Genomic DNA, 23,946 nt, shown 5'->3' with positions numbered 1-23,946 from the left:
GCTAATTTCCCAGTATTGATTGGTACCTCCTCGGGTGTGTTTGGCAGCAGAGGTGAGGTGACTCTGGTGATTAGAATTCCCTTCTCTCATCCCAGCTCACCTACCTGAACGATTTTCCCCTGAGGACTTTCGGAGAAGACCAGCACCTGGTTGTACAGGGGGTCCAGGGATTTCCGCGCCGACTTTGTCTTTTTTTTGGTGATGCAGATGCCGTTTTCAAGTAGATACACTTTTATGTATGCAGCTGAAAAGAGAAAATGCAGAATGCGTGAAGTGGCATTCTGCATGTTAAAAAAGCTCTGATTTAGTCTTCTAGACTCCACTGAAGTCTTACTGAAAAGATAATCAGCAGCACTTGTAATGAAAAAGTACATTTCATTAAATGAGTCACAGCACCTCATTTTACATTGTCCTTTATTTGAGAATGATAGTCAGATTTATAAAGAATTGTAACAGAATTTAACAGAATTTCACAGCACCTGATTTCCTCTGGTCCTGACCACTTGATCACTCACGAATTTGAACCAAGTATTTTACTGGGCTGTCATGCAAAAACAGACCTTGTGTGTCCTGCCAGTGTGTGGGGCAGGACCTCCGTACCTGGGGGGGTTTTGGACCCTGCCTTCAGCGTGAGCCCCCTGGCCTGAATGATCTCCACCTCCAGCTGGCCATTCCTCTCCAGCAGCCCGATCTCCACATCCCCTGGAGACACAGACAGGGAGCGCAGGTCACATCTACTCACAGCTACTGTACATTGTGTCTTGATTTCTTTATAGAGTCACAGTTTCATTCAGCAGACACAAGATGAAGTGAATTCCTACAGCGCACATTCAACTGCCTATGACGTCTTATCAGCATGTGGCGGAGCCCTGACTCTGTGCTGTGTGTGAGGCTGTATCAGAACTTGCAGGACCTGTGGAAGATATTCCCGGTGTTCAGTGGTGATTCATGCACTGTATTGGAACAGAGGCGTGGCCATGCTTGCTCCGTGTGCAGGACACTCACCCATGGAAGGTGTGGCCAGCGTCTGCCGCCCCACGAACTGCGCTGGGCCCATCCCATCCAGGAAGTCACTGAACTGAGCGTCTGAGGCCAGACACATACCACTGTAGTTCAGACTGCGAAACACAGGAGAGGGACATGGGGTCAGAGTAATGCAAAGAGTTCTTGCTGAAATGTTAGTTGGTATTCATTTTCTACAGCATCAAATTACTAAAAATAATGCAAATTATTGTTGAATTTAGATTTCAAGAAAGATTTGTCACCATTGCTCAATGTGATATACAGTCATTCCACAAATAAATTCACTTGTAGTCTCATTCCAAGCACCCTGTAGTCAACAGTGCTGACGCCTGACAGAGATGACTTGTTTGGATTCCTTCTGCTTCCTTCTCTGTCTCTGTTTTTATCTGTCCTCATTTCCTTATGTGCTTGCGTTCCATAATTTCCCATCGAGCTTCAGAGAGGCGTTTAATTTTCATCCTGTGTTAAGTTCTGACCTGGATTTATTTTCAATCTTGGTCTTCTTTTATTTTCCTCTCAATCTATTTTTGAACGGCTCTGGGCTGGCCTGCGTCAGCTGCTGGAGGCTCAGCTGTCCTGTCTCCAGAGACCCCAGTCCTGCCAGTCTGTTCCAGCCCTGTCCCCAGTCTGTGTTGCCCGTGTGGGATACAATATAGTCCACCCGGGCTGGCTAGGAGGACGTCGAGAGTGACAGTTCAGTAGTAGTAGTGTCAGCCTTCAGCGTCTCTTCGAGCAGTTCCCAGCTCTGCCCTGCCCCTGACCCTCCTCAGCCCTTCCTCTCTCAGGGCGTCTTCAGCTATGTAGGTCAAGGGCTCTTCGAAAACGGATTGTGCTGCTCCGCTAACGCACCCTGCGGGGCAGGGAGTGTGCCAGCGATTCCCTGCTGCTGTCACGCAGAGCCCCGGGGCACATCATTTATTCAAACTGCTTCAAATATTTATCCACCCCTGTGGGGTTGGAGGCACCGCCCTGCATGATGACAGGAGTGCAGTACGCGAGCCTGGAGCTGAGAGGGGTGTGGTGAACGTGGTGTGGTTTCCTGCCGGACAGCCTCTCCCCGAGAGAGAGCAGATGCAAGATCTTTGTGCCAGGCGACGCAGGTGTCTGGTGATCCAGGGCTGACGGACAAGTGGATACCGCAGGATTTATTCAAATGGCACCAGCAAGACAGAACCCGCAATTCCAAAACAACATCTAACAGCTTCCAGGTTTTACCAGACTGTTGTATTTGCAGGAGCATCAGTGGTAATACTATTACAGACATTAACTAGTGTCTTCATTCATACCGAGATTTAGTTGGTTTTATTCATGCCTCACTAGAGGGAGTGAGTTTGCAATTCCTGCTGGAATAAACCTTTGTTCTGGTCCCACAGATTTTGAAGACACTGCCGTATTGTTAATTTGTAGTTCTCAGCTGCCCAATGACAAAGACTGAAAAGATCTTCAGGATGTCAAGGCATTCACCTGAGACTGGACCTTGTCAAAGAGTCATCAGGGTCCTCCCTGTGCTGCATTATTTACATGACACTACTTTACTTCAGGGCTTCATTACATATTTTACTGCTGTAATCTCTCAATGTCATGTGTGGTTTTTAGCTCCTGATAATCAAATAAACTAAAAAATTAAGTACATTTAAAATGAAGATCAGGCTTTATTTACTCAAAGGGTTCTTGGAGTCTGAAACAAGCTGCCTAGCCATGCCGTTGGAGGTGATGTCTTGGAGACAACTGAATGAGATCTTTGGATCTGCTAGTTACTACAGAACCTAACATGCTAAAGTTAAAGCTTTAACTGTCTCCTTAAAGGTTATTAAAACTTCTTCTGTTCTTAATAAAAAGCTTGAATAAGTAATTTTCACAGTGGTTCTCAGGTGTGGTCACATTCAGAATGGGGCTGAAGTCTGCAGCCTTCCCAGAGAGCTGCACTAACTGCCTGTTTCCTCATATCCTTATCTCCCCTTGATGTCTCCATTCCTGCCTCCTGCAAACACAAGCACTAGGACTGAGCATTGCCTGATAGTTACAAGCAGCTTCTATATTAGAAATAATATACAATACTTTGAATGTATCAAAGTCATTTTGGGCAAAGCACACGCAGAAGTGTTTATTTTTAATTGTGTGATCAGTACATTTCTGATCAAATGAATAAAACTAAAGAAAACACATTTCCTTTTGTACCTAGCTTTTACAACTAACAGTCCAATAAACATTCTAAAAAGCCAAGTGTGTGAAGTTACTGGAGTCTGTTGTGCTGTGAGAGTCAGTATACTCCTTGTCCTAGCTCAGTGAAATGCTGTTTCATGAGGTTTTCTGTTCCTTTACTATAAAGGGTTTTATAGTTAAAGGAGAGTCACTCATTATACGTGAATGTGTGAGAGTTTAGTGTTCTTCTATTTAATAATCCTGTCCTACAATTGCTCAGGGATCCCACTAGTGAGAGACCAGTTTAAATTCAAAACCATCCAGCTGCTGAAAGTGGGATACCTGGCTGTCCTTTGGGTGTATTGTTTCACATTATGTACTGTAACACTTTCTTGTGGCTTTTGTTTTGCATTAAAGGTGCTTATTGTTGACAGTTCCTCAAATACAGGTCCTGACAGCCATACAACTGTAAGTGAGTAAAGCCTGTTTCAATCAGAGCTCAATGGCAGAGGGCTCCTGCAGATATTTTGGTTTCCATCAATGGCATTATCCAGGGACTAACAGAGTAATGTCATGGGAAGTACATAGATCCCTTCATTTCACAGCTCTATTATTATTTGAAAGGAATACAAACATTGGTATTAGAATTGTCACAGTAGAATAAATAGCAGGGCTGGTTGAATACAGTTGCTTAAACAGTAGGAGAAGGACTCAAGGGAAAACCTTGGGTGAGTCTTGGGTGAGACTTCAAAGACATCAATCTGGAAATGCCCACAGCCTTCAAGAGAAGAGACCTCATCCCTTATTTCTGTTTCAGTGTCTCCTTACAAATCTACAAATTTCTCCACTTTTTCTGGACTGTTTCTAGCTTTGTAAAATAAAAGCACAGTGGCAGTCACTGGATTTTAGCAAGAAAAAGCAAGGTAATTTTCTGATCCCAGCTTTCTAAACAATCTCCACAACTCAGGAGCTGTGTGGACAGAGGGAGAGAGAACAAAGCTGGTGCTTTAGTGCAGCTCCGCACTGTGTCATTAGGACTAATCCAGGGAAGGTTTATCACATTCAGCCAAACCCTTTACAGGTCCTGCAGGGATTAGAGGGCACAGAGGGCGAGGGTTATCTCAGGCCACAGCCTGTCTGCTGGCAGTTCACTCCATGCTAAACTGCAGTAGAGGCAGACTGAAGGCTTGTGAAGTGCCGTGAGGTACACCTGGCTGTGTGGGGGTGCAGGGTGTGCAGTGGCACAAACTGTGGGCACCACGACAAAGCAAAGCAGGTTTTTGAGCATGATTAACCTTAGGAAAAGTCTCCCATCCACGAGCTCATATACTGTGTCAATCCCTCTGAGGGCACAGTGACCCCAGAGCACAGACAGGACCTCGGCGCTCCATGGCAGCCCTGCAGTCTTTCAAGGCAGATCTGCCTTGGGGCCGTAACTGATTTACACTATCTGATATGTGAGCACTTGCACAGGTCACAGTTCAGGCAGTAAAAGTTCCCTAAAAATACAGCGACCCTCTGTAATGGAAACCATCAGCACACAGGACCTATTCTTGGCTCTTGGGCCTATGTCTTTCCTCAGTTAGTCCCCCGGTGTAAATTTGTACAGTGTTTCTGCAGCTATGCCGTAACTTTTCTGTAAGCATTTCACATTACTGTATGTTAACATGGAAACTGCAACAAAATCTTCAGCAGTTCATCTGTCTGATCATCGGCACATCTCAGGCAATGTCTTTCACTGTGGAGTGTGGAACTGTTAAAAAAACATTTCCATTTTCTGTTAAGAATGTTTCAGTAATATAATCAATTTTCTGCTCGGTTTCACACATGTAACAATCCTAGGTCCATGTAGACAACCTTGGTAAAACTGATGTCTTTTTTCTATAGCACAATCACCTTTGACATACCCTGCAGCACCTGTGATTAAGTGAAATGAGCACTTTAATATTCTGTCTAAGCCCATCGACATCTAATCACAGGTCTGCTGCTGTTTTCTGACTCTGTCCTCCAGTGCAACGATTTAGCACTGTACATGATCTGTTCTCACAAAGACCAGCTTCATCAGAACTGACCAAGCCATTTTGCTAAACGAATCTTAAAAGAAGCCAGATGCAAACATAGATCCGAGTTCCTGTTTCTGTGGGAGTCAGTCTTCAGCTTGACCCCTGCAGGAAAGGAGACATTGCTTCAACGTCATTTGGCTTTTGATTTCTTATTTATAAGGCAATGCAATTAAATGAGCAATATGCTGATTATAATGAGACACAGAGCCTGGCAATATAAATCGTTTCTGCTTCCAACAGATAGCTGTGTATTAAAAAATTAATGGCCTCAGAAGAGAGGTTATTGTTGAAACTAATTGCATGGGGCTGAACTGGTGTCTAATTCTGTTGTCAGGAGACCACAGACAGATTAGATGGGTTGACAGTGATGAAACTGCTTATATAAAGCATTCTAGTTTATAATTCCCTCTTGCGTGTGAGAATGAGGCCTGTCCTGGCAATTTGACTCTGGAGGCGACCCGTGGTTGTGGACTTTAAAGGAAACCCAGAAAAGCTTAATTGCTGTGTTTTATCTGGTGCAGAATCTGAGGCACAATGCATGTTAATAAATGACTAACAAAAAATGAGCTATTATTACATTAGTGAAATATTTACTCCTCCTCATATAACACCAGTGTTAAAGTTAGGCCCCTGAAACTCTGAGTCTCTAGCGAGCTACTCTGATTGCTCTCTGCAGTCTCTCTTCAAGGAAGGCTGCTCTCTCTGAGGCCTCAAGCCGCTCCAGAAGGGGGTGCAAGAATTTTGCAAGACGTGAGCTGGCCAGTGCCAGAGCACGCGGGTGTCTGACTGAGCGCTCTGCGAGGTCCTGCCCCCCGACCCCGATCGGGCGCGGTGCCTACCAACAAGGCATTGTGCAGACACAGGCATTCTCCAGGGAACTGGTGTAACGAACAAGTTCTTTCTGGACCCTATGCAGGCGACACAATCCAGGAATGAGTGGGGAAAACACGGGGAAAAAAGGCATGCAGGAGTCGGGAATTAATACAGGGGGCGTGGCCATGGTGCGCTGGTGTTCGGGGGAGGTGTGGCCAAGGCAAACAATCCAGGAGAAAGTCCAAGGGGGAATCCAAACGGAGGCAAAAGTCCAAAACCGGGCTGTCCATCAATGACAAACAAGATTTTAAAAATGGGGACCGGGACCAGGACTAGGCGCTTCCAGGTCTCTGAGTCGCCTGGTGTGGAAACCAGAGCAGAGCCCGAAACAGAGTGAGTGCCTGGCTTTTAAGGAGAACTGAAAGGGGGCTGGAACAGGGAGCAGGCGCGGGCGATGAGTGGAAAACAAGGAAGGGCTGGAGCGCCCTTAAGAGGAGGGGTTTACGAACGTGACAACTGGAGCCTCCCAAAAAGGAAAATGTCCTTTCAGGTTCTGCTTTTTGAGCTTTAGTGGTCACGGTGGACACAATGGCATCTCAATGACGGACAGGAGAGAGAACGCGATGGAGGATCCTTCCATGACAAGCCACAAGATTACTGAGCTCACGGCTGGACAGACTGGGAAAAATAACAAACAGCTTCACTCCTGCAAAATTATTTCCCTCTGATAAAAACAGAAAACCCAGCAGGCTCATTTTAAAATTGGTGCACATTTCTTCCTTTACTGCTACTGGAATGAGTAACCAGAATTTTATTTAAATACATTTTTAGCAAGGGGTCATGGTTCAGTTTGATAGAAAATCAATGTGTTCTCCTTTATGATACAAAACTGGAGGTTGTTTATTAGTGATAGAGGGATATAAAATCTATATTGCAAATAACACAAAACTTAACTGTATTCAATACAAAACATTTAGGAGAATCTTTCACAGTATTCTAATAGACAGGTGGTGAAAATGGGACTTTAATCTGATCAGCAGCAACAGGAGATTCCCTGATTAATTGGTTCAGGTCACTCCATAGCTTAGGGGCAAACACCACAAAAAATATTATTCTCTGCGCCTCTGGGACAAATAGCGGAGCTGAGTTCTGTGACCTAACAGACCAATGAGAAAGATAAGGGATCAACAGGTCTGCAGTAATATGGTTCCACAGTCATGTAGAGCTTAATATCCATTAAGGAGGACATTAAAATCCTCAGTAAGCCAAGAAGGATATGTAATACATTCTAATTTCCTGATCAAATTTTTGTAGCAGCATTCTGCACAAGTCGTAGTCAAGAAATGGTATACATTACAGAAAGGTGCATTACAATAATCTTGTCTTAATGTTACAAGTGTATTTTAATCTCTCAGTGTCTGATGTGGAAAGAATATGTTTGATTCTACGATGTGTCTTAGATGAAGAAAATATATCTTAGTGGCATATCTAAAATGTTGCTCAAGGGACAAATCTTAATCAAACATATTTCCTAGATTTCTCATCTCTGCCTTCCATTTAGCAGAGAAACCACTAAATTATTATGCAAATCCAATAACTGTATTTGCATAATAATTTGGTGGCAACAATATTTTTTAAGTTGATTATGGGGTCCCAAACGCATCATCTGTGTTTGATCAGAATGTATCTTTAAAAAATTGTCATCCATTTAACACACCAGCCAAAGAGCACATATGTTTATCCAAAACAGAGCTGTCGCCTGGTGTAATGATAAACACAACTGAGCATCACCAGTATAACTACAAATGTTAACCTCATGCTTACAGGCAATATCCCCCACAGGGAGCGCATGAAGTGAATACAGAACTGGGCCATGTGGAACCCATTGGACACAGAGGACTGAAAGAGCAAACTCACAGCCTGACAAACCCACTTGTTTTTCAAGCCAATCAATTAAAACAGAGTGAAGGTCAGCTCAAATAGGAGTATATAGTATCTAAATATGATGATGTATAATAAAATTCTAATAGTACTCTTACAAGAGCTTTGACATGTTAAGAACTCTTTCAGGGATGGAGGAAATGCACTTCGGAATGTCTCATATATCTTTTGAGATATTTGTTTAATTGATTGTTGACCAGTTCCTCCACACCGTGGGCAGCAATGGGAGCTGGCGTGGGCGCCCTCTGTGCCTGCTGCCTCACAGCCCCGGGGTCCTGGGTCACGTCTGGGCTGCGGTGCCTTCAGAGTGGAGTTTCACCAACCTACAGGCTCCCTCTGGCTTGCCGGCCATCCAGGAGACCCGGAGCTGATGCGGCTCGGGGTGAAGTCCTGCCCTCCGCCATCTGATCGATCTGCGCTCCCTATATTACTGCCCCTCCATTGCGGAGGACTGGGATTCGCAGGGAGGGCAGGCAGCTGGGAAAGTGGGGTGCAAGGAGTGAGCAGGCATGTGGGAAAGTGGGGTGCGGGGGTGCGGGGGAGACCTACTTGCCCTCGGAGCCGTAGCTGTTCATGCTGTCCTCGATGGACTCATGGCTGGCCTGCCTCACCGTGCGGCTGGGCATCTCCACGGCCAGCCCCGTCTCCGTGCTGCGCTGGATCGTGCCCTTCACCTTCCGCCCCTCGCCATCTGGGACAGAGAGACACACGTCAGCGCCACAGCGCCGACCCGCGCTGACCCGCGCCGACCCGAGCCGACCCACTCTGACCCGCGTGCTGAGCCACACAGACCCGCGCTGACCCACGCCGACCCACTCTGACCCGCGTGCTGAGCCACACTGACCCGCGCTGACCCACGCCGACCCACTCTGACCTGCGTGCTGAGCCACACTGACCCGCGCTGACCCACGCCGACCCACTCTGACCTGCGTGCTGAGCCACACTGACCCGCGCTGACCCACGCCGACCCACTCTGACCTGCGTGCTGAGCCACACTGACCCGCGCTGACCCACGCCGACCCACTCCAAACCGCTCCCCCTCCTCCTGGGGCACCACGGGCGGGTGCTGGCAAACACACCCTACTGTGGAAGTGCACACATGCGGCACTGGTGCCCTTTTCACTGGTGTGAACGCCTGGTGTGACTGTGAGTTCAGGAGGCAGAAACCTCCAGTCTGGGTTTTCGGGGGGTATTTCCCTTTGATTTTCTTGTGCCGACAGAATCACCCTTATTTAATGGCACTGTTTTAGATAAAGAAGAGGACTGTCCTTCTCCTTCATTGTAGATGGATAAATCCTGTTTGAAATGCAGACACAGCGTTTTCAAACCAGTGACAGTCCTGATCCCTCTGACATTCGCTCTCACTCTCTGTCAGTATTTCGGCAGCAGAGTTTCAGGACCCGGCCCCCGGTGTCGGTCTTGGCTGAGCTGTGTGCTGAGATATTGCCATTTCTTCCTCTGTGTTTCACCTCTTTTTCCTCGGCACCCCTCCTGCAGCGCAGCAGCACACAGCCTCTTCAGGACTGACCTGTTTTCTCTGAGGGAACAATGCCTGATCTATTTTAAGACATCTGCACGGATTCAGCATGTGTTCCTTCGAATCCATTTATAAATCTGCATGGATTTCCATAATAATCCTGCAATAAACAGGAGTTGCTTTAAAGGGCCCTGTGTCAGAAAATAAAAGTCGGGCTTTTAGCAGACATATTTTTAATTCTATTTCTTCCTGCTACTAGTTATCTAGGTCTCTGTTGCTGCTGCTGCTGCTGTTTGCACAGTGCTAAATTGATTAATTAGAGTGCTCTGGCACACTGGTTATGGAACTGTGTTACCGTGACATTGTGTCCTAAATGATATTTGTTGTTTTTTTAAAGAGGATGAAACCTCCTGTGAAACAGGTTCCTTGTATCTTTCTATAGCAAAAACCCTTTTACTACGAGCCTGCAGGATTGACACCAGTTTAACAGCCAACCAGTTTCTGCTGCCTATTCCTAGATACCAAGGGATGTATTTGTCTCTGCCACCAGGGGGAGCTAAGATTAAGGGTTTCTTACATCCGCCCTGCTACAGTCTAAATTCAGATCTGGATTATAAAATCATAGCAATTAAGATCTGTTACAGAGCGTTGTATCTACACATCTTTCTATTCTGTTGTTCATTTGAAGTTTCTTCACGGATCTTTAAAAGATCTTGTTAAAAGCAGATTGTTCATTGTGATGGTCACAGAACTCCTAGATCCAGTGATGGGAATCCTGGATTCCATGGAGCCACTGTGGTCAGGAGCTGCCAGCCAGCCACATGCTTGTGGACACATGGGCAGAGTTACCCTGTCGCAGGGCAGTACCTGCAGGACTGAGCTGGAAAAGGCTGTTCTCTAGATCCCCTCTAGGGATGATAAAAAAGTAAAGGTCTCCAATGTTGAATGTTGCTTCCAGGTCAGCTCGACAGTCTACAGTGTTGTAAAAAAGCTGTTGATTCTTTATTAAGAACAAATGCAAGATTCAGACATTGCAGTCTGAACCCAGTGGATTAAAAGGCGTGCTTTAGTGTGTTTCTGATAATCAGTGCAGAATGTGGTGGAAGTACAGCACATCCTGCGATACAGGAGATCGGCAGGATCTGAGTGGCAGAGCATTGTTTGAGGAAGCAGCTGTCTGCTGCACCCAGGCGATGTTCAGGAGTGGCTCTGTGAGCCCCGTGCTGAGCCGCAAACCCCTGTGGGTTTGAGCTGACTGCCTTTCCTTCTCTCAGAAAAGGTCCTGCGATTGGCCAGAGCAAGACAACCCCCTCAGGGACAGTCCTACACCTGCTGCACCGAGTGTCAACAGAGCTGATCACCCGCGGCTCAGTTCCTCACGATCTCCAGAGCCAGGCGACTTTGCAGCTCCAGTAAATATGGAATCGGCTTCTGTGGGGCGGCAGGACATTTTATATACCATTAGATTTTGGCACAGGCTAGGATAGCATGACTGACAATTCATCAAAATGTGATTGAGCTGCAGGGGTAGTTTTTACTAATAAATATTTAATTTCCTATTACGATGAACATAAATATTTATCGAGGATGGGAAAAAAGTTATAACTTTCCTGGGATGGCAATTTTACAAACTGTGTTGTGTTAAATTACATGAATTAACAATCATCTGCCATTTACCGCAGTTTTCATTACATAAAATAAATGAGAACTTGCAATAGGTATAAAAAAAAACAAAAAAGGGGCACAATGTACTACTCCTGAGATAAAATTTCATCCGTGTGCTCTTGTATGCACTCCTTGAAAGGAAAATGATATTAACAGCAAAAACCTGAAGGAAAAGCTCTGAAACAAGGCGCTGATGAATCTACAGGCAAGTGTGTGTGTGTGAAATGAGAACAGCTCTTTCCTACACTGAAGGACCAACTGGAGCCCCTGTCTACACTGTCAGTACACAGCGCAGCCCTGACCCAGACACAACAACACTTACTCAACACTGTGGCTTTTTAAAGCTTATTACCTCTTCTAAACTGCCTTTCAAGGTAAATTAATAAATATCGATTTTGGTTCCGAGCTTCTATACTGTATGTGTTTTTTAATGGCAGCCCCTTGATGAGAAGGTGTGGATGTGGCTCAGAAGCACACACCCCTCCTCGGCTCCGGGCCATGAGACAATCTGCAGCTCCTGGGCTGGAAACGAGGCACCCCAACCGAAACAGCAGGCAATCAACACAGACAGTTCCTCGCCTCTTCACTGCCGTGCAGATGACACTCAAACTTTCTCTCCTTCTCCTGCATAACAAGACTCCCCTGCATTTATACAATTCAGAATCTTGCAGATATCCCCTCTATGACCAGAAATACAGAAGCAAAAACATGATGTCCACACACACCTCAGCTCTGCACAGGGCTCCCCATTAACCCAGCCATAAAGAACTGTCACAGAAATAAAACATCTCATTTAGATCCATTAACTGTCACAAACAATTCTAAATATACTCTTGTTATACCAGAGTTCACGATTCTGATTAAAACAAGACTATGCATTTATTTTAGTGCCTCTGTATTGGCTGCTGTAAATTAAGCCTTCATCTACCTTTCCTCCAAAACTATAGCTCATCATCTATGCCTATCCACATTATAAGCTCTACTTTTTTTAATAAGAATGTTTAATTAAAGTAAAGCATTTATACTGACTTCTTATAAGCAATAGGTTGTTGCATTACCATGATACTGATTTTCCTGTCTTTTCTGACAGTAATTGTGCCGCCCGTCTGGGCTGGACAGCAGTGCCTGAGCAGAGAGGAGGTCCAGCCAGGCCTCTGCCCTCCTGCTGCTGCTCCGTCTCATCATTCCCCTGCAGGCTTCTGCAACAGCTGAACCATTGGCTCAAACTGGAGTGATTGCTTTTCCCAGTTCTTTTTCTCTTAAACATTTTTATAGCTAATATCTACATGTTTTAGAGAGCATGCAAGATCAGTGTAACTACAGGATCATAAGCATGTGAGAAAATGAAAGGCAATATCCTGATTACTACTATGCCATCATCTGCCTTATTCTAAATCCCTTTTTAATTCTCTCTGCAACCAGAATAATTCTGACCTGTAAAATGTCAAGTGATTTCTTATTGCACCTCGGTTGGTTAATCTCCTAATAGGGATGGATTATGGAGTAATTAGAGTTAATGAAATGGCCAATAACAGCAAGAGAGGTCACAGTTATTAGTTGTGTATTAATTACAAATCAGAAACAAGTGTAAAATTGAAAATCCACTCATAAACAATTAAACTCCAAAAACATCCCCCGGACTACATTACTAGTTTCCTAGTTCCTAGCAGCTCTCCTCAGCTCTACTGAGATAATAATCAACAGGGGCAATGCACCTCTAAACCAGAAGTGGAGAAGATCACACTGGGTAGCACAGGTCTGCCAAACATTCATTCTCCTTTTTATTCTAATTCTTCCAGAACTGTACCGGTTTGGAAAATAGGACCTTCGTTAAGCTTGCTGTGAAAAGAAAAGAATTGTTCATCAGTCCCCAGAGTCCCCAGTGAGCTCTGAAGAGATTAAATATACTGTACAAGCGAGCCTGCACAGCGCTGCATTCATGAATCAAGCAGACAGTCACGAATGTAGTCGCAAAGTAAGGTTGAATTTGCAATGAAGCTAATTGTTCCCAAAACATTTCTGAATGAACCCACTGTTCATTTGTAATATTTTCTTTTAGAAATTATTGCTGTTAAATGTATTTTTCTCCCACAGGCTAGAATGTATGCTCCATGTGGTGTAGTGCTTGGGTTATTTAAGATGCTTTGATTGGCTGGGAAAGGACACAGTAAAGAATCAGGCCGTTTGTTAGATGAAAAAGATCAGAAGGATTTTTTACACATAAATTCTCTTGAGATTTTACTCCTTATAAGCATGAAAGAAGTCAAGCGAGGTTAAATATCCATCAAGTTTCCTCGTAAAAGACATTTTTTTCTAAACCCAGCAGTAGAACACAGTTAGTGTGCAAAGAGCTATCATCGTCAGAATTTGTCACGCAGTATTTCTTCAGCAACTCCTGAGCCCGAATGTGGGTTTTATTTACTGCTCATCAGGGGGCAGTAAAAAGGACCAGAACTCTGAATGATTCTCGAGTTGATGAACAAGGATTGGGCTGTCAGGGAGGTGATCTAGTGTTTAAGAACAGTAATTAGCTCAGAGAGCGGACTGTGCTAATACCACAACAGTACACACTCCCGGTTTGAGCCTGTGAGAAGAAAGGTTTGAAACCTGAAGAGGCCATTCAGATTGTCTAGCTTCAGAAGTTTTGCTGAATACACACTTTGCAAATGAGTTCACGTATATAGTCCCCAGTACTTTTCTAGCCCAGCCAGCATCCTGCTCATCAGCTCAGTAATCTTGCTGTTTTCAGGAATGGAGCCCCAGTCCTGCAGGAAGGTTTGATCAGACCTCAGGCGAAGTAATACATTAATAAGTCTCAGGCAGTCCTGCTCGTGATTCTCTTCAGAGTGCGACCTCTGATTCCTCTTTCGTTTATTTAAATACTGATGTCTGACAGTCACCCCTGGATTTACTTATTTTATTTGTGGGCTTTTTTCTTTTCAAGGCTTTCAAAAATTCCCACTGCATGTTTTAAGGTATCCATCCTTAAAGGCCACCCATATCCTCGTCACTGAACAATCTAAATATTTATACTGTTCAAAAAGCATACCATACTGCAGTGCATTAAATATGTCAAGGGTTTCTGGTTTTCAATTTTAACAGATAAACACTGATAGGGTTTCTCTGGCAACTTTTTGTCACCTTTTCTGACTTGTGTGTCTCAGTGGCTGATGTGTTCTGTATATGTTAAACAGCTCCGTACCAGCTCTCACATGAGATCAGAAGTCTAGGGCATGAACTGTGGATTTTACAACACTAATTGAGGAAGATGAGACTAGACTTCAGCCTGCTGAACTCCTGTGGTCTAAAGCTGCTGTAAATCTTTGAAACTTACAGGATTTGCTTCATGTTAGAAAATGATGTTCTGATTGCACAGCGTGTGCAGGAAAAGGAGATTGTTCAACACTAATTGTATTTTTCGCATTTAGTTAAATATGTTCTTTATCTTCTGAACACTAGATTTCTTGTATGACAATATGATTGGTGGTGGGGATTGGGGGGGGTGATTCAATAAACGTAAAAAATAAATTGTTGGAAATATACTCTCTACACTACATTTCTAAAATATACAAAATTAGATTTTAAAGTATTTTAAAAACACTCCAGATAAAAACACCACCTTTTTAGAAAAATAAATACAGACCAACAGAAGCGCTGTGTATCTGTATGAAGCTGTGCTCAGGTACAGAACCCAGAGTGCCTTTCGCAGCAACACGGTTCACTGGACACCAAGCATAATGGTCCATCAGCATAGTTTTCCCCACATGAAGTCTGTCTGCCTCAGGCCCGCTGTCGCTCTGCTCACTGAGAGCTTTCCAGTGCTGGAGTCGTCAGTAAACATTCCGGACTCGGAAATGAGAGAGACGACACCTCACTCCGTTTCGGTCATCGAGCGAAGCTGTAAACTCAGACTTCCACGGGCAGACGCCCAGTTCTGGTCCAGTGCACAGCGCTGTTCCCAGAATTCACTTCGGGGAAAAGGTTTCAGCTGCAGTAAACTGTCCGCTTGTACTGGGAGGTGGCCAGTAAGCTCCTCAAGGTTTCCAGCACCGGCCGATATGCGCAAATATCTCCAATGTAACGGCCTGCAAATTCATCTTAATAAAATGTCCAGTGTTTGGGTTTGAAAAGATGCTGCTTTTTCCTGTATTGAGGCTTAAAAAAGTATACAGTAGCAGTTTCTGAGTGGTGCCTAACAGGTTTCGGGTTATTTGTTTGAGATCCAAACCAATCTGAGATGAAAATATTAGAAAATTTGTTACCTGGGCTTAACTGCACAACATTTGCAGACTGGTTTGCAAGGGCCGAGTCTGACACAGGGAAAACTGAGTGAGAATGATAATATCTGTAAAGCCTTAAGTAGTCTACTAAAGCTGATGCAAGCATGTTATGTAAACGTTCATTTCATAAAGCACATATCGACTTATAAAAAAACAATGGAGATTCAGAGCATCCATCTCTCGATTTTTAATCCTGTGTTATGTTTGTTGTATGAGCGTGATGACTGTGGCTTTTTCATGGGGAGAGCTGTAGACACTGCTCTGCAGGTATTAGATTCTGTCCTGGACTGCACAGTGCTTGCGTGCATTAGTGGAGAACTGAACTGCATGATAGTCAGCAGGACCAGGGCTGTGTGGCTGCCCTTCCCCTGTGCGGGGTCAATGCTACAAGCTACAAGCAGTGCTGCACATCGGACTGAATGGAGTTTTTAATGAAAGTTCGGGAGGAATGAAGGCAGCCTCGCTCATTCGACACAGCTCCATATATATCCGGTCTCCATGTATATCAAACGTCACCCTCTCCTCTTCCTCGTTCGTTTTCTGCATCCCTCCTCCACCCCCTCTCCACCTTTGCAGCTGCCCCATTGGTCACATGGGGGTCCTATCCTCCCCGTCCAACGGCCGGGAGGTTGGCCCTCAGCCAAGCAGGTTACGCCAAATCTCCACATCCCAATAAACAATTCTAATTTCTCCTAAGCTTTCGGTTGCTGTCATTCCTCGTGAATTAAGGCTGTGCTGCACAAGCCTCTCTGCTGTAACTCTATTGCCCCATGCAGTGGTCAGAAGACCATACGCAAGGTGAAGGAAACTGGAGGAGCGAGGGGTGAGAGAAGATCTTCACACAGATTGTATTTAGATTTAAAGGGGTCCAAAAGTCTCTTTCTTTGTTCACAGTTAAAGAAAAAAATGACACGTCATGGTATTGGTACTACCATTTGTCGTGGTCTTATTGACCATTGACCCTCAGAGAGTGATGCCGTCTTTCAAGTCTCCGTAGTGTTTTTAGATTTTCTCATTGCAGCTCAGCCCTGATGCCATGGGAGTCAACACACAAGTCCTGAGTCTTTTTACTGGCTATCTTGGAGGTGTGAGGAATTGTGAAATCTGCATGTCACAGAAATTAAGAGGCAAAGGCTGAGCACACTGGACGTAAAATAGTGTGCACAGTGGGGGTGGAGGTCAGGGTCTCCAGCACTTTGCATTTTTCATCTCAAGATCAGAGGCTGAGAACACCATGCGGGTTTTTTTAAAAAAGAGTCAGACAAAACAAGCAACTGAGCGCTGCTGATGCCCCACTTGCTGTGCCCCACTTCTCCAGCTGCCAGAGAGCCTGTTGTCTTGTTTTGTTAGTTATTGTTGGATTTATTTCCGTAAGGCTCTGCTAACAGCTACAGGCGAACAAGTTCATCTCCTGATACTCCGAAGATATTTCTGGGATCCCCGCAGGTTTTCCAGCTACTCCTTTGCTTATTCTCAATGTCCTGTCTCAGAGTTCTATTATTGGAAACAGAAACATGCCAGACTCTGTTTATAAGCCAGCTCTCCATGTAAATCCCTAAGAACCTGAAGCAGCATCGTCAGTCGTCTGTTTGTACAAGAATGTTTAGGTCTTTCATAAACTCACTACAACCCAAGAGCACCATGTGGGTCTCAGGAGCAGCAGCTGACAGGACTACAGGCCCTGTGTCTAATGTCTCCAGACCCAGCTCTTTCCAAAAACCTCAACAGAACCTTTTCCAGAATAGTGAAGCCAAGTTTAAGTTAATTTGTTGAGAAAAACTAACGTGCAGAAAGTATTTTTTAACTAAACTATTTTTTATTTGTAAACTATTTTTTAACAAAATATCGAAATGAATTTGATAAACTAATGAACACTGCTGAGAAAGGGTCAAAGGAGGTGTTGCAGAAAGTTATCAGGTGCTGCCTGTTTCAGGAATATGGGAAGGCTGTTCTAAAGGTGTTTTGTTCTCTGTTTCCTGTGGTTCAGTCTCACCTCAGAGTTCTGTCATTTTTCTCTCAGTGCCCAGAGGAGTTTCATACTGTGCCTGAGCTACAACAACACCATGATTTATTTCACAAATTATTCCATTTCCATCTAGTGCATGGCAGGTAATTACCACCCTTCTCATTATGATGTGAATTATGAATCCTGCTAAATCGTTATTTAAAAAAAAGGGGGCAGCACAATGTGGCACTCTCCTTGGCCAGCGAAAAACATTTTCACTCTTTGATGAAAATTGCTGTACAGTTGTCAGTGACAAAGAAGTACAATTATCAGTCATTTTCTGCTGCTCTTTGTCATTTTACATTTCCGGCAACACTTAATATGAGTGTTTGTCAGTCCACTAAGACAAACCCCGCAAGGTGTTCTTCAGCTCCCTGGTGATCCCAGCTGTCTGAGAGGAATAACAGTGCTTCGACTGCACTCCGCTGAAAGGGCTTACACTGTTACTGAGAGAGTCTTTAGTATCCAAAAGGGGCAATTTGTTTTACAGCAACAGACAATATAAAGAAAGCCCATAAATAAACAATATGCATATACATGCACAAAAGAAGCATCTGTTAGGCAAGGTAATAGCCACAGGTATAAATGAGAACTTAAACCTATTCATTTTTAAATTGGGAAATCTGTATCTGTGCTCTGAGGGGCGTAACTGGAATTCATTCACAAAGGGTGTGAAGGGTCCTGTAGGATGGAAATGCTTTACGTGAGACCCGCAATGGTGGTGTAGGACCAGAAGACCAGCACCCCTGTCTGACAAAGTCTCCCTGCTTGCTCTTGCTCCCCAGATTCAGACCAGCAAATTATGCACAATTAACGTGACATTTCATGCATGATTAAATATTTACCCACAATACAAAACTTAGGAATCTCACTGTACCATTATACCATCCACTATGAGATTAAAAGAAAGACTCATCAGCCTTGCTTCTATATTATTATTATTATTATTATTATTGCTGTTGTTGCAGTTGTTGTTTTAGCCTCGTTGTTAATGAATAGCATCTCTTTTCTTTTAATTAATTGAATGCTATCAGGCCAATATTAATTCAAAGGGAACTTTGTCTCTACATGGAGATTTAGTGTAGAACAGTGTCTGTTCTTTCCTTTGGAAAATAGGAATGTTTATACCTGATAGGTATGATAATATTGTCCCCTGTTGTTGAAATTGCTCCAGTAGAACACCGTTTATATACCACCTGCTCAAAGGTCTGCCTTACAGTTAATGTGCCTGTGTTCTTCACTGTCTAGATTCCAATTTAATACATGTTAGGATGCCTTTTTATCAAGAGTCCAAGGTCCAGTTATTTTGCAGTCAACATTATAATAACTACTATAGTGACAGAAAAGGCTGAGTAAATGTATCATGTAACTGAAATGTTTATTTACACATAAGAACAGAGCCCGTGATGAACCTTGATGAAATCCTCAGGTCAATGGGTTGTCCCACAGTCCTCCACTACTCTGTTCTGCTCTCGAGAATGTTTGCTGTGGGATACTATGGTAAATGCAGTGTGGAACAAAGTGCAGCCTGTGTGGCAAAAGTGATCTACAAGGTGTGGCATTGAGCCTGGAGAGGCCAAGAGCAAGCGAAGAGCATAGGATATATCAGTACTGTACAAACCTACCTGGGTAAACCTTTGAACAGAGGGCTAGAAAGACACTGAAATAGCGCGGAGAAACATTACAGTCCTGCAGCTTTCAAAATAGCTCCACCCCCACTCTGTAGCTCACATGGTCTCTTTTTAGCACAGTAGCAGTGACATAATGAGGCCAAAACGATCTCATACCTGCTTAGACTGTACTAGTGCCGGCCTGCATCTGACACTCGGTGAAGCACAGCTGTTTTATTAGCTGGTTGATTTCTCTGTGCACTCTTACTGCAGAGAGCCAGTTTATAGCATCAATTTATTTATATACCTACATATGCATCTGCCCACTTTCAATAACCAGCACAAGTTAGTGCTGAGCAGACAATGGAACAAAGGAAGAAAGTGCCCAGGATGGGACACTGGTCTGCTGAAGGGCACACAAACATACACACACGTAGACACACGTGTGTGAGGCACAATTCTGAGATTCTAAATAATTGAAGGCTTTGGATTGCAGGAGAAAACTGGAGCATCCAAGAAAAAGAGCATGTAAACTTCACACTGACGGATTGTCAGTCTGGGATCAGGTCCAGGACTCAAGAGCTATGAGGCAGCAGCGCTACAGTGTGTGCCAGGCAACCATGTGTATAACACAATTTAGATTCCAGTTTGAAAAGACTGTCTTTATCTTCTAGCCAGCAAAAGACATTTTGATTTAGATAGTTAATGGATTCTGTTGCAATAAATGAAATGTGGACATTGAAAAGAATGTCGAAACACTATAAGGGGGGGAATTTGAGCTATTTTAACTGGTTTCGTTTGCTCAAAAAATAATTTATTGCGTCATTTAAACACAGTGAAAGTATGACTATGTATCTTTCAGTAAATATCCAAGTCATTAATGCAATGTGTCTCAAAAACTCATTTTCTCAGAATTGTGGGGTAAGAAACAAAAGCATTGGCAACGAACATCTGGCCTGCTCCCTTTGCAGAGACTGACCGGATATTATCAGGACGAGAAGTTGCTGTAAGGATCATCCATTCTAACAGTAGTACAATAAATCAGCCTCTGCTTATCATGCTGAAACCAGTCCTCCTCACTCTTCTTAGAAGATAGTCAGACATCTGAGCAGAGCTCAAACATAGTCAAAGTGTTCCTGCAGAGGTCAGATTCCACTCTGCTTCATCGAGACAGTTTGTCATTTCAAGTCCAGAAATGCAGCCAGAAAGCAGTGCTGAAATCAGGCGCCACAGACTTTCTTTCCTCATTTGTAGATACAACTAAAACAGTTTGAGGAGTCCGAGCACAAACCCAAACCCCTGTGGCAGGAAGGTGAGAATACAAAAATGATTTGGGACTAACGACTTCCTGAGCAATAGAGTCTCTGGCGTGGCTCCACACAGGCAGCCTTGGGAGGGCAGAGCTCAGGCTATCGCTCATTTTACCAGGTCAGATACCAAAGCAGTGAAAAACCAGTCAGTAAAGGCCGCTGGTTCTGACCCAACCCTGCTCTCAACAGGTGATAATCCAGACTCCTGTCTTCGTGCCAGGAGCTCTGACAGCAATTGTGATGCGCAGCAAAACACTCTTAATGTTTCACTGCCTGACCCATCACTACTACTCTAGCTTAGCAATTGCTTGTGACTTAAAAGTCATAATAAGCATTCTTTGAGCCCGACCGACACTTCACACTCACTAACAGGAGCAAACTGCCCTGCAGCAGAATGCACAATTCACTTACAGTCTTGTGCAAAGGCTGTAATGGAGGGCTGAAACTAGTCTTTCGAAAACATATTTTTCACGGTTACCACAGTAAAAATCCCAATTAGTGAAATAAACAAAAACAGTGCGCTGTTGTGCCTGCAGTTATGAACCCAGAGTGTGTCATCTGAGCACTTCTGGTTTTAAGAGCAGATTTTCAGCTCTAACGACACGGGGGACAACTTGTAGCAGCATGAGACGTGATGTCTGGATATCTGGGTCTGTGCTCTGTCTCACAGGCCCCCCTGAGGAGAAGCTCCAGCGCAGATGAGAGCACCTTTCTGACATTGCATGTCCAGAGCGCTTCTCCATCCTGCGTGAAGACAGAGCTCTTTCAACAGGCAGTCATGAAAACCACTCATGAAACCCACAGGTCCTTCTGTAAGAGCAGACACGTCTCCCATTCAGACACCACGCCAGTCAGCCCACTCTCGGATAAATCTCTCTCCGACGTCTGTGAAGAGACAAGCTGACTCGCTGCCTCTCTTCGAGAGAGCAGCACCAGCGGGGCTTGTGCTGGATGCTGCTGTATCAGGCAGACAGTAATTGGATTGAAAGGCATAAATCATTCCTTTCCGAAACCTCAGATAAAGAGGCAACCATCAAAAGAAGGAAAACATTTTTCCCTTCCGTCTCCCACCTTTCACCAATTTATAGTTTAGCACATTTCATGAATGCAGGTTTGTCTTAGTGTTGCAACTGTCAGAAAACACATTAAGAATTTTGCTAAAGCTGGTCAATTGTGTTGCAAGTGAAAGGAAAATTATTGAAGGCAGAGCTAACACGGAGCTTTGGCTCCTTGAAGGATGAGAGGGTCAATATGAAGAGAATAGAAGGAGAAAAATGCCCCCGTGAGAGGGAATTCAGCAGAGATTAACAGGACAGAAAACGTTATTTATTTGTTTGGAGAAACTAGAAACTAGTGAAGCCATTGCACTCAAGCTTAATGCTTTTTTCGACAAAAGCTGACCGATTTTCCATGTGCATTACAAGCACCCTTACACAGGTCATGCCCGTGTGCATGAAGCAGTGTCTTAACTAATTTTTACATTTTTGCTCGGGTTCAGCCCCAGTTCACTGTCCCTCGGACAGTAGGCCGGCCCAGGATGCAGGCTGTCCTGGAGCCCGTGCGCTGCACGCGAGTGAGCGGCGCGGCATGCATGCAGACACGCAGAGTGACACGGCCGCGGCGCACGACACCGAGCGGAGCACCAGGAGGAGCGCGGCCTCCCGCCCTTACCGACATCGTCCTCGTCGAAGGAGTTCATGCAGGGGAAGTAGATGGCCAGGGCTTCGAACGAGGCGGAGAGGCTGATGCGGCTCTGAGAGCGCTCCATGTACAGCCCCGGGGCAGGGGCCGGCTCGGGCGACGGCTTCGCCAACCGCGCCTGAGCATTTTTCACGCGGAGCACGGCACGCGGCGTCTTGGCTGATTCTTAAGGCCCAGGCGTGAAGAGAAGCTCCTTGCCGGCTGAGTGACCTTTGCCCTCCGTGGTGTGTAAGGTGTACCCTTCTTAGACACACACAAAAAAGTTACAAGAAATCCACTTCTTTAGGAACAGCTGAGGTTTGTTCTGTTTGACGTGTTGTAATTGTTTATTCCCAAGCTGGATGCCACAACAGCTGGCAACAGACTTTAAATGCAGAATGAAATGAGACACAACAGAGAAAATTAAATGGTCGTTGGTCTTTTTTCTTTGTTTTGTTTGATCCAGAGAGAGATGACAGCTTGCTTTGCAAACACCATGAAGCAGAGAGAGAGCTCCAGTTCCTTCGCTTGCGATGCAAAGTAAAGGTGTCTGTTCGTCTGGCGATCCTGCACAGCAGAAAGAGGCTCTTACTATCTGTGTGGCTTGTGCTTGATTCAGTTCATTCACTGATGAGACCCTGGTGGAGACACAGAGGGGAGGAGGCTGAGATGAAGCATTGCTGGGATTTTTCACTTACCAATAGCAGAGCAGGGCTGGAGGAGGGGGCCGGCTCAGAGCTGACAGGAGCATCCAGCACAATGGACTCAGCATCATGGCCAGCCCCTTCCAGCCTCCCCTCCTCTCCTCCTCTCCTCTTCTCTCGCGGACCTGCCCTCCTGCCTTCGCAGTGCACACAGGGGCAAGCAGGGGTCTTCATCGCTGTGATGGGAGAGGGGCACTGGTTCATCCAAAAGGCAAAACAGGTCATGGAGAGAGAGGGGTGTTTTTGTGATCTACTGTATCCAGGGAGCTGGGCACTCTGCATTTTTTCTTAATTCTCTACCATCTCGAGAAGTATGCCACACTCATCTCTTTTGCTGGACAATAAGCATTTTTTAATTCTAGTTTGAAAAGTAGGAAATATATCTCACACCCTCCAGCCGTGCAGTTGAAAAGAGATCATCCATCTGTGGCTCTGTCACAGGTTTTATGTTAAAAGCTAACAATCTCTAAATATTCTTTATTACAGTTTGCTGTGGTTCTACCCTGTTAGAATGTGATTCCAAATTTTTGCTTTTCTTTCTTGTTGGCAGCTGAAAATTTGATCAGGCAGATGAAGAATACAAAAGGAACATTTGGTTTGTGTTCGTGCTTTACAAATGTTTTTTTGTGAGGGTGGCACAGGCCCAAAGCAGTTAACTCTGCCACCTCACAGCACCTAGGCTCTGAGCCTGCCTCCAGCCTGTTCTCCTCGTGCCTGTGGGAGTTGTCCCCCTGTGAGCCTGTGTGCCTGTGTCCTCTCACCTCCCAAACACCTAGAACACAAGGACAGTTTCCAGCAGGAGCCATTCAGCCCTGATTGGTACTGTACCTGAGCGGTAGTTAGGAGTTGTTCTCAAGAACTCATTCAGGCATTTCTTGAAAGCAGCCAGGGTGTCAGCTTCAACAACATGGCTGGCAGCCTGCTCCATACCCCCACCATCCTTTGGGTACAGACTAGCCTCCTGTTTTTGCTTTTGAAGGGACTTGCACATAGTTCCCACATGTGCTCACTGCTCTCCATGCAGAGACATGCTCTCCAGCCATAGCTTTCTGATAATGGATGGAAATTTTATTTTTATACTTGATAAGGATCTCGAAATTAAACAGTAGGCATTAATTAACTGCAGAAAATATTGCATTGTATTCATAATACGTGAATGTGATTTATTAATTAATGTGATTTATTCAGAAAGGAAGCACAAACATGGAGGCTGTGGGTGATGTAGAAGACACA

At 44.7% G+C, this 23,946-nt stretch overlaps 1 protein-coding gene across 1 annotated transcript in view; it reads right to left on the bottom strand.

The window, feature by feature from the left end:
* The window catches only part of rims4 (regulating synaptic membrane exocytosis 4), a 29,135-nt gene extending 6,488 nt beyond the window's left edge, over nt 1-22,647 (bottom strand). Inside the window, exons 1-5 of the mRNA XM_006639669.3 lie at nt 22,001-22,647; nt 8,532-8,673; nt 1,006-1,118; nt 601-702; nt 105-244 (exon numbers count right to left, since the gene is read on the bottom strand). Of these exons, the coding sequence (XP_006639732.1) occupies nt 105-244; nt 601-702; nt 1,006-1,118; nt 8,532-8,673; nt 22,001-22,097 (594 nt within the window). The 5' untranslated portion in view covers nt 22,098-22,647. The remainder of the gene's footprint in view (nt 1-104; nt 245-600; nt 703-1,005; nt 1,119-8,531; nt 8,674-22,000) is intronic.
* Nucleotides 22,648-23,946: the final 1,299 nt, after the last annotated feature.

This window comes from Lepisosteus oculatus, chromosome 16, assembly GCF_040954835.1.
Source record: "Lepisosteus oculatus isolate fLepOcu1 chromosome 16, fLepOcu1.hap2, whole genome shotgun sequence".
Classification (NCBI taxonomy): Eukaryota; Metazoa; Chordata; class Actinopteri; order Semionotiformes; family Lepisosteidae; genus Lepisosteus; species Lepisosteus oculatus.
The sequence above is the reverse complement of the archived record's forward strand: the minus strand, read 5'-3'. Positions and strand labels throughout refer to the sequence as shown.